The sequence below is a fragment of the Otolemur garnettii genome, unplaced genomic scaffold (assembly GCF_000181295.1).
Source record: "Otolemur garnettii isolate 467f Iridium unplaced genomic scaffold, OtoGar3 scaffold00128, whole genome shotgun sequence".
NCBI lineage: Eukaryota > Metazoa > Chordata > Mammalia > Primates > Galagidae > Otolemur > Otolemur garnettii.
The window spans coordinates 5814834-5825709 of record NW_003852523.1 but is presented as its reverse complement, the minus strand read 5'-3'; the positions used below and the strand labels follow the sequence as shown (position 1 = coordinate 5825709).

The window sequence follows — 10876 nt, the reverse complement described above, 5'->3', positions numbered from 1 at the left end:
GGGCCCTTAGTAATTATCATTCGCTTCTTCTTCCCCTTCATCCTCCTCTTCTCCATCTCAGCAGTTTCTTCTTCCTCCTTAGCTCCGTTCTCCTCCATCACTTCTTTCTTTCGCTCTTTCCAGCTTGCCTTCTCCTTCACTTCCTCCTTCAGGTCCTTGGCACTCAACTTGGCCATTGCCTCCATGCTTTTCTCCAACATGGTGCCAGGGCTGGGGCTGGGGCTGGGGCTGGTGGGGAGCTGGGATCCCCGCCAAGATGGGAGGAGGTGGGGGGCCGCAGCCGGAACCTGATACAGTGGCAGCCACTTGGCAAACTGGGTCTCTGGAAGAGGCAGCTGAGGCTTGCCGAGTGGGGCCGGGTAGATTTGGAGCGGAGACCTACAGGGCTGCAGCCCTCTGAAGAGCGGTACAGGCGGTGGCTAGCAGATGGGCCTTGGTCCTGGCTTGTAGCCCTGCACCAGCCGCCCTGCTGCCGACCAGCCACAACACCAGCCTTTCAATGACTCAACTGATGTGAGTGCCCTGGGCAGTGGCCCTGGGCCACTGGGAACATTCCAGCAACAACAAGGGTCTCGTGGGTCGGTGCTCAGACACACTCTCCGCTTGGTGCGCCCACTCATGTTTCTCCTGGGTCCACCCCAGACCCTCCTGGCCCCTGGCACCCAGTAAGCTGTACTCGTTATTTATGTCACACTATAATGTGGCCAGATTTGAGGGTCCAGGATTAGGATCTGAGCTTTAAAGCTGTGAGAGACCCTGAGCACATATCTGAACACAGACCAGCAAGCACACACATGGGTCCCAGCTCACGCTTACTAGTGTGAAAACTAAGATGTCTTAATACCATCAGGGAAGAAGCGCTCTAGCCTTTGTTGGTCTACTTGTATTCCATGCATCCGCTTAAAAAATTGAGTGTCACACATCTGGTCAATCTTATCACCCTTTTTGGTTGTGACAGAGAAATGGATGTTTACTGCAGCCTGGAGGACCTGGAGCAGCACAGCCACAGAGGCCGAGCTTCCTCCTGGGACACACCCACAGCTCTGCTCCTTCCCTCTCAGTGCAGATAGGTCTGCCATCTCAGCCAGCTGTCCCTGATGTCTGAGTGCTTGGGGGTGGTCAGCCTGCACTTTGTCACTGGGTGAGGACAGAACTGTGTGGGCAGGGATCTCACCTGTCATGGCGCAGTGCTCGCATGTCCACGTAGACAGTTGTGGGGTCTGGGCCTGCCGTACCCTGGAAGGAGAGCAGCGGAGGGGCCTCTGGTCAGGGCAGCTCACTCCTCTTCTGTGAGCACAGGTGTCTGTGGGTGATGCCCCAGAGGGTAGCTGCTTTGCTCTCTACAGTAAGTCTGCCCAGGGCTAGGGTCCCCAGGGCAGGGCTGACACTTTCCATCCAAACATTCAGATGACTTGATAATAGCAAACGAAAAATGTTTCAAACACTGAATAAAAACGTCAAATCACACAACTTTATATTTCAGTTGTAACAACTTTCTATTCTCATTGGTCTCTTGCTGTGGTGAAAACAACACTAGTTTGGGGGGTCATTTCCACTGAGCTGTTGGGCAGGGCCCAGCCTCTCTGTCCAAGTAACTTAATCCTCCAAGGCCTGGGGCACAGCTGAGACCACCTGGATGGGTGGATGACAGCCTTTGCTTCTCCCTTCTGTCTCCCTGATTTCTGAATCTTACATTTGACATTGATTGTCATTAAAGGATGTTATGTGTCATTTTATTAGATAAAGAATGTCGGACATCACTCCCTGAAGATTCCAGACAATATAACCTATGTCTGTCCTGGAAATAAATATTTCTACATCTGAGACAAAACACATCCCTTCATCCTAAGGCAATGACATAAACATTAATTTTTTTTGGAAATAGGTTTACTTTAAAATTTGATCACAGAAGAACTTTTGTAAGATGTCAAATAATAGGCACTGTTGATAAAGAGAGAGCAAGAGAAGTACATATCTCTCCAGAATTCACAAGGAAGCCATGTGAGCTTGTAGGGGAGCAGAGGCAGCAAGAGGGTTGGGGTCATACCTGCTCAGCCAGCTTTCCCAGCCTGTTGGGCTGACAGAGGCAGAGTGGGACAGGGAGAAGACAGCCACAGGAAACACAAAAGAAGGCAACAGGCACGAGAGAAACAAGGAGCAAACGTGAATATCCCATGAACATTTCTGCACTCTCACGCGCATCTATGTGTCAACAAACAGAGTGAAGGTCTCCCAGTAGCTATTGTGGGTGCAGGGGCTCTCAAACACAAAGCAGACAGAGGGTCTCCACTCATAGCCACCAACTAACCCACACCAGCAGGAAAGGACGTTGAGAGAGGTCCTACCCAAGCTCCTCTGCTCCCTGACAAGGAGGTTAGGTTTTCCAAGCTGAGAGGACATCAGCAGGACGCTGACCAGCCCTGCACGTGCTGCTACCACAGGGCACACAGGCAAGGCACTGATCTGGGCAGGCTGACCCTGCTCTTCCCTGCCACTTTATGTGATGTGGGTGAGCAAGGCAATTGATGTGTGGGGTGTCTAATGAGCTATTTGGTTTTCAGATGCTTATAGAAATGATATGATTATACTAGTACAAAATATGAAGAAGTGGTAAACAGCACTGCAGTCAGCTGCTGGATTTCTGAAACTGCTTTCTTTTAAAAAGTAAAATACCTTAAAGTTTCAAAAACAAATTAGTCAATACAAAGTATCACATTCATCATTCATCAATGTTTCAACTTAAAATTGCTAGATGTCTTAAAATAGTAAATTCAATCGTGCTTTAAAAAATTAGTTGCCTATTTTACCCAAATTAGAGATTTTTACAGGTAAGATATTAATCGTTATTCAAAAAGTTTTTTTTTTTTTTTTAAAACAAGCCTCTGTTCATCAACAAAAATAGAAGCAAGCTTTTCAAAGGAAACCCTCACACTCTCTAAGTTGCACAGAAAGGACAGGCTGAGGCTCAGGCACAGCGGAGGACAGAGGACAGACCAGGCAGGCCCTGGAGAACTCCCTCACCTGCAGGCAGATGGCCACGTTGACCCTGCACCCGAATGTGGTGCTCACAGCGCGTGCAGGCAGGCCCAGGTCCTTGAACAGCTTGGAGAAGGACTGAGTAAGCGCGATCCTGGGCCGTTCCTCGGCCACCACCATGCATGTGCGCACACACGACAGGTTCACCCCCTTCATCTGCCAGGGGAGTGAGAGTCAGGCCTACAGAACTTGAGGCTCTGCATGGGGCCCACGAGAGAGCACTCAAAGGTGACTCACTCTGCCTGCCTCCACTCTAGTACTCGAAGGTATGCATCTGATCCAAGCCCCACAACTGCCCTCTGGAGCTGCCAGACCTCTTGCTAGCCCCAGGCCCTCAGTGCCCTTTCCTGTTAAGGGGCCAGAAACCCAAAGCCAGGTTGGCCCTGGAGGAGGGGAGGAGTAGGAAGGAGGAGGAGAGAGAAGCAGAAGGGGAGGGGAGGAGAAATTAGAGAAGAGGGGAGAGGGGAGAGGAGGAGGAGAAGAGTGCGTACACCAGGCCCAGCACAGGGAAGATCTTATGAGTCCAGTCTGGTTTGCTCCTTAAGTTCCAGGGTGTGCGAACTTACCCTCAGGACGCCTGTCTGTGTGCCCAGCCCCCGGGTGCACATCTCCATTACAGAATAGGAACAGAAGGTGACTCGGGCCCTGTATTGGCTGACAGCCGACAGCCATAGAGACACGTTGCTCTCAAGCTCCAATGGAGGCACCAATACCGACTGGTGTCCCGAGTAGACGCTGTGAGAAGGGAAGGCCTGTCCGTTGCTACCTGCCTAACCAAGACTCTGGGAAAACCCCACTGTTCCCTTCCTCAAGGACACTTCTTTCCCAGCCAGGACAGAAGCATGATTCTGTTCTCACATCAAGCGGAATTCAGAAGAAAATACCCTGGGGAGTGGAGGTGCAAGTCGGCAGGCACAGGTCCTGGCCTGTGCCCCAGACTCTCCAGAGGGACGGGCAATGCCATCATGGGGCATTCTGCTTCCAGAGATGGATCACCACTTCCCAGCATTTGAAGGAATCAAGCAGATTCTTCCCAATTACCAATAATGGATAGTGTTTGTATTTAATGAAAAATGTATTTTTAGTCTTTTACTCAATTTCAGACTCTGATTTCAATCTACCTCATCCCCCAGCAAAACCACTCACATGAGTCCCTCCAGCTTCCTGGCACTTGGGAAAAGGGCTCCAGAGGTTCAAGGTTCCGGAAAGTCCCCACCCACCATAGCCCCAGCTCTAGATAGGCAGGGCCCACGCTCACCTGCACAGACACCACAGAGCAAAGCCAAGTCCGCAGTAGGGGTCCAGGCAGATGGCGATCTGCCTTGAGGGGTACAGCTCACACTGTAGTTTTATGGAGCGGCACAGGGCACTGGTGGCTGCGTGTGACATCTTAGGAGTAAGATAAGGGTCTGTTCAGTGATGTTCAGGAAGAAAGAGGGTTTGGGACATTTGTGGTAGCTCCAAACTATCAAACACTATCATCATATCCTTAAAAGAAGGCTGGCTGAAATTCTCATGTAATCTATATAGTACCCAGAAAATACCTCACTAAAAACTTTTTTTAGAAGACAGAGTCTCACTTTGTAGCCCTCATTAGTGCCATGGCATCAGAGCTCACAGTAACCTTAAACTCTTGGGCTCAAGTGATCCTCTTGCCTCAGCCACTCAAGTAGCTGGGACTATAGGTGCCCACCATAACACCCAGCTATTTTTTGAGGTGTGGTCTCACTCTTGCTCAGGCTGGTCTTAAACTCCTGAGCTCAATCCATCCACTAGCCTCAGCCTCCCAGAGTGCTGGGATTACAGATGTGAGTCACCAGACCTGGCTTCCCACTAAAAACTTTTGAAACAAAATTTTATGATAGCAAGAAATTTTAACAGTGCTATTGGCTCCTAGGTAAGGAAACAGACTCATCAAAGCCACCTGTTCCTGGAAGCCAATCATAGATTAGAAAGTTTGGTTATTACCATTAAGCATCAAAATATGTAGTACTCTCAGGCTAATCACACCTGGGGGGGGGGGCTACTGCTATTTAACACAAACTTTAAGAAGTAGTATTACTGCTTGGTGCTCTGGGTAAGGAATAGGATCTGCTTAGATCTGCATAGACATCCCTCCTGTCCTGTGTCCCAGAGGCTGACCCAAATGGAAGCCCTGCTCATAGGACCCACCTTCACGCCTGCCAAGATCCCTGTGGTCGACACACTGAAGTCCAAGTACGCCAGCACGTCTGGGGAGGGGGGTCTGAAAATGCTAGCTACCTTCTTTTTCGGTATGTCATCTGTTAAACAGGAGACAGTGGTGATACCAGGGCTCTGGCATGTATTCTGACAAGGTAAAAGGCCTGGGGTGGACAAGATGTGCATTCAGGGAGTCCTGAAGACCCAAGTGAGGCTGTGTGTGCATGGAAAGATGATGCTAATCTTTAAGAAAATGCTGCCAGCACAGATCCACCAAGACTACATTGAGCTTGTAGGGACAGAATGGTAGGTGAGGACAGGCATAGGCTGGGAGGGCCGCATAAGAAGTTCGTTTATTGATATGGGAGAAAGCTGAGAGCATGGAGGTCTGCCTCAAGGTCACAGAGCCTACACAGAGCCATACCAGATGCCACTGCTGTCCCAGAGCAAAAGTAGACACAGGTCCAGACAGGACAGATGCCGTTCCCCTGGGGGGCCTGAAGGCTGCCAACTGCCTCGCACACCAGCTGCCCTGACCCCACCCAATCCAGGGACTGGGATCCATGGGATGGCTTAGCCCCTGGCTGAGATGGTCTCATTAAGCTGAGCCAAGGCTGAGGGAACCAGGGAGCTGTCCGCCCACAGTACTTCACAGCACGTGGCAACATTCACTGGAGATGGTGGGGGCCATGGGGGCTTTGTCCCTGAGTGAGCGGCAGAAAGCCGCAAAAGAGGGCCCACTCCTGTCTCAGCAGGAGAGGCAGTAAGGGGAGGGGAGTCTGTGGTCTGCACTACTGGGCACAGGCACTACCCTGGCCTAGAGTGGAGAAAGGAATTTGTAGAGGCCATGGTAGAGGGAACACTGGCCTCCAACACTCACTCTCACTGTCGTGCAGGAAGTACTGACATCTGATTTCTCTGGACTCTGCTGGGCAGACCCAAGGATCCCAGGACAGCCGACCTGCCCACTAGGCCTGGAGTGGCCCTGTCACTACTTACTGGGGCTGCTCTTGCTTACCACTTACATTGAGACCAGCAATGCAAGAACACCTATGACAAAGAGTAGGAAAGGCTCCTCCAGTGGGCCTGGAGAAGACATACACCTGTGTCCAGAATGGTTGGCCATGTTCTGACGTCTACTGCAGCAGCAGCTTCCTTAGACCGGAGCAGCCGTGTGACGGCCTGAGTGGTGAGCACACATGCGGACTTGCTGACCTGGCAGGGCAGAGGTGGAGTGAGCATGGCCTTCCCAAGGGGTGCAGCCCTAGGGAGTCCGCCCGCCTGTGCGCACCTCCACGATCATCTTGACGGTGGGGAGAGTTGTGCTGAGATTCTGCGGGTGCGGGGGCCGTACTGTGACTGGCACACAGCCACAGTACAGGCAGCCATAGAAGGCAGCGATGAGGTCCACGCCTGCGGAGATACAGGCTGTCACTGCTGGCATCTGACCTATACGTGTCCACTGAGACCTGCAGAGTCTGTCGGCTTTCTGGGTGGTGTGGCTGCAACTGGCTCCACACTGGTGTTCAAGGTAGGGCGAGGATACCACAGAGCATGGCACATGACAGTGGCCAGGGCCAGTGCCACACAGGGCTCCCTGGAGACCCATGGGATGCTGTCTGCAATATAGGCTGCTGCAGAAGGTGCTGGGCACCCACAGAAGCCGCTCAGAAGAAAATGGGAGGTCCCCAGGCGGCCTACCAGGACCCAACCACAGGACTGTTCTAGTTCTCCATAGGTTAAAAACCTCCATAGTTAAAATTGGGAGTAAAATCATACCAGGCTCCCAAACTGGTTTTTGTTGGGCTTGGTACCTCATGCCTATAATCCCAGCACTCTGGGAGGTCAAGGTCAGAGGATCACTTGGGGCCAGGAATTTCAGACCAGCCTGAGCAAAGGCAAGAACCTCATCTCTACTAAAAAATAATATCTAACTAGCTACTCAGGAGGCAGAGGCAGGAGGATCACTGAGCCTACCAGTTTGAAGTTGCTGTAAGCTATGATGCCATGGCACTCCAGCCTAGGCAATAGAGTGAGACTCTGCGTCATAAAACCAAATACCAAAAAACAAAACAAAGAATCTGTTTCCTGGAACTGAGAGGAGGTCCCTGGGCATGGTCCTCCTGTCCCTAGGCCCCCAGTGTCTGCAGAGCTCTTCCTAACCCTAAGCCACCACCTCTTTGAGAACTGGATGAAAGTCCTAGAACCTCCCCCCCTCCAATTCCCTGACCCTGGCCAGTGCACATGTGCAAACCTGTCCTCCACCTGCAAAATTCAGGGTCTGTATCCCATGATTACACTTTCCAGCTGCTAAGTGTTTCAACTGCAGATGCACAACTCTGACATGGATTTTTTCTGATTATAGTATTTTACCAGTATTGAAAACTAACCAAAAGCAGATAGTTGCATCTGTCCTATATCTCACACAGCATTGCATCTGCTCTGTGTCATTTCTTCCTCTGTGCTTCCTTTGACCCAGTGTCTGAAGTAGCTCTCCCAGCCTGCCCCTCCCTGAAAGCATCCACCCAAGCACCACCACCCGCTCATACTGTAGGAAATGCTCTCAAACTCCCAGGCCGAGTTCAGCCAGCTCTGCTGTGGCTGGTGTGGACAGCAAGAGGCAGAGAGCTCTAGCCCGGCTGTGCTGCAACTCACAGAGTCTCTGCCATCTCTCAAAGTCAGGGTGATGTCAGACTTAGATGAGGGGCTGCATAAAGCACCAGATATGTGCTTGGGACACATGAACAATAGGAATTATCACCATCTCTGGAGAAAAATTACCTCACATTACAGGGCCTGGGTAGAGTAGAAGCTCTAGAGTATCCAAATTACTGTATCCCTATACCAAGAAACAAGCTAAGCCACTACCTTTCCCAAGAGAAGACTACGTGACTGCAAGGGACATGTACATCCCATGGCAGACCCCAGGAAGACCCTCCATGGAGGAGGTGCTGGGGCAGTGCCACAGGAGGACCTGGAAAGGAGGACGGTTCATGCTGAAGCCTGAACAAGTGACACAAAAGACCTCGCAAGAAAGATGTCGGCACAAGAGTAAAATTAGGTGAGGACAACTGAAAAGATTCGAGAGGTAGGGGGCAGGTTCACAAGTAAGGCAGGTTCCAGAAACAGAGCAGGAGAAAGACACTTTGCTGAGATGCAGATGAGAGTATAGCGGTTAAATGAATAAGAAAATGACAGAAGACTCACACCAGGGCGTAGCCCAGGAAGAGTCCTAACCTCTGAGGCAAAAAGAAAAATTGATGTTTCTAGGCAAAACAGCAACAAACTTACAGGAAAAAAGGCTGGCATTATCACCTACAAAAAGCTTCTGTGAAGGCACCTAAGACTTCCCCGCACAGGGAGGCAGACTCCTAACTGCTATGCCTGCCAGCTCACACAGTGTAGCCTCCTGGTCCGAACACTCACCAGACCTTTGTTTTTTTTTTTAGACAGAATTTCACTTTGTCACCCTGGGAAGAGGGCCATGGCATCACAGCTCACAACAACTTCAAACTCTTGGGCTTAAGCAATTCTCTTGCCTTAGCCTCCCAAGTAGCTCGGACTACAGGCACACACCACAAAGCCTGGCTATTTTTTTGTTTTTGTTGTAGCTGTCAGTTGTTTAGCAGGCCTGAACCAGGTTCGAACCTGCCGACCCTAGTGTTATGTGGCCAGCACCCTAACCACTGAGCTATGGGTGCTGAGCCTCACTAGGGATGGGGCCAAGGCTTCCACAGCCTACTGAACATGAGCTGAAGGGGGCAGGCATGTGCAGAGAGAAGGCAGGGGCTAGGTTTAGTTTTGGAAGGCTGAGGAGGGAACGTCTCAGGTAGCTGCATACAAAGAAGTGGTGATGGACAGCCTGGAGCTGCACTTACCTGGGGGATAGACCAGAGCCACATGGTCCCCAACGTTCAGTCTTCCCTTCTCCATCAGAGCTGCAGCCACTCTTTCAGCTCTTTTGTGCAGCTGGGCACAGGTCGCAGTGCTGGTGACCGTACCCTAGGAGAGCAATCGAGTCAGTGTGCTGGGGTATGCAGACAAGCCTTTGCCTCAGATGTGGGCACACAACACGTGGGCACACAACACGTGCAGCCCACTGCAGCCCACATGCTTGTAACTAGGGATCAGGATACCATCCCGATCCTGGTGGGCAGCTGGTCTTTTCCAGTCATCTGCACCCTCTCCCCTGCAGTGGAGGGCTGAATCTGAGAGCTGGAGTATAGGCACTCTGCAAATCTGAGACAAAGCCAAAACACCCGATTTGCATAATATTAAGAATAATGTTATAGATATCCAGGTACTCTTTTTTTTTTAGAGAGACAGAGTCTCACTCTATCACTCTTAGTAGAGTACCATGGCACCACAGCTCCCAGCAACCTCCAACTCCTGGGCCCAGGTTATTCTCTTGCCTCTGCCTCCTGAGTAGCTGGGACAGGTGGTTGCCAGAACGCCCAGCTATTTTTTTGTTGCAGTTTGGCCGAGGCCAGGTTCAAACCCGCCACCCTCAGTATATGGGGCCAGAGCCCCACCCACAGAACCACAGGCACTGCCCAAGGTACTCTTTATCTATTAATATTTTACCATATTGTTATAATTTCCCTTTTGTAAAATACATCATTGTTGTGCTTAAAGCTACTTGAAAACCACCTCCAAAGTCCATCCCCTTTCTCCAGAAGCAGCCACTGTCCTGCATATAAATACATGTAGGATAATAAGCAAATATAAATATAACATGCACCAAGCTAAGATCTATGCTGTTCTGCATCCTCTCTCTCAGATGCCCCCAAGTCTCCTCCATGGCTGAATCAGCTCCTGAGGGATGTCTGTATTGTGTGAGTAACTTAGTGCAAACGGAAAAATCTTGTAGCCCCTCCTTCCACTCTGTGGACTCAGAGCCTAAGTCCTGTCCCCAAAACATACTGGAGTGCTGAAGTCCTCAGCCTCCTGACTCCAGTGCCAGGCTGCACAGCTTCTTAAGAGAGTAGAAATGGCAACTCAGTCTAATAACCACAAAACTGGAGGATAGGTTAGTGTCATATCTGGGCTGGTGGCCTCCACTGAAGGCAGACAATAGGAGAGAGAGACCAGTGGACACACCTGAGTGCTGTGCACAGGCACAAGGGCCAGGAAGATCCTGAGAGTCCAAATCCTGGAGCCTTGCCAGGCCCTGTTAGTCAGGTACTTAGAGCCCCCATATCCCTAGATCCTGCTGTACCCCTGGGGGAAACCCAGCACCCCCAGCCTCATGTGCCACGCTGGCCTCATCTCCTGTCTTGAACCCACCAGGCATCACTGCCTCAGAGCCCCTCCTCACACCCCGGGTCACATTCCTTCTCTGCTGATCTTGAGGTCCTCAGCCTGAGCTGGTTAACCTTGGTTGATTGGTAATCACTGGCTGTCTGCAGACTTTAGTACTCAATCGTGAAATGAATGTTATTGAACACTGTTCTAGAGGTTGCCAGTAAGCCAGTGAACAGGAAAGACAGTCTCCTCAGAACTTGTTTTCTAGCAAAGATGAGTTATTTTCAAGGTCCTGAAAGCAGGTGCCCTCTTTATCTCACATAACACTGTGTGCACAGTAGGCATCAATCAATATTTTAGAATGAATGGGCAGCTCTGGAAGCTAGATTAACATTTTCTTTTTTTTTTTTTTTTT

At 50.7% G+C, this 10876-nt stretch overlaps 1 protein-coding gene across 1 annotated transcript in view; it reads right to left on the bottom strand.

Moving 5' to 3' along the window:
• DIP2A (disco interacting protein 2 homolog A) overlaps positions 1 to 10876 on the bottom strand; it is a 114901-nt gene that overhangs the window by 7095 nt on the left and 96930 nt on the right. Inside the window, exons 26-33 of the mRNA XM_003798103.3 lie at positions 9096 to 9219; positions 6509 to 6630; positions 6321 to 6432; positions 5209 to 5318; positions 4295 to 4425; positions 3603 to 3771; positions 3022 to 3192; positions 1175 to 1236 (exon numbers count right to left, since the gene is read on the bottom strand). Coding sequence (XP_003798151.1) covers positions 1175 to 1236; positions 3022 to 3192; positions 3603 to 3771; positions 4295 to 4425; positions 5209 to 5318; positions 6321 to 6432; positions 6509 to 6630; positions 9096 to 9219 — 1001 coding nt within the window. The remainder of the gene's footprint in view (positions 1 to 1174; positions 1237 to 3021; positions 3193 to 3602; positions 3772 to 4294; positions 4426 to 5208; positions 5319 to 6320; positions 6433 to 6508; positions 6631 to 9095; positions 9220 to 10876) is intronic.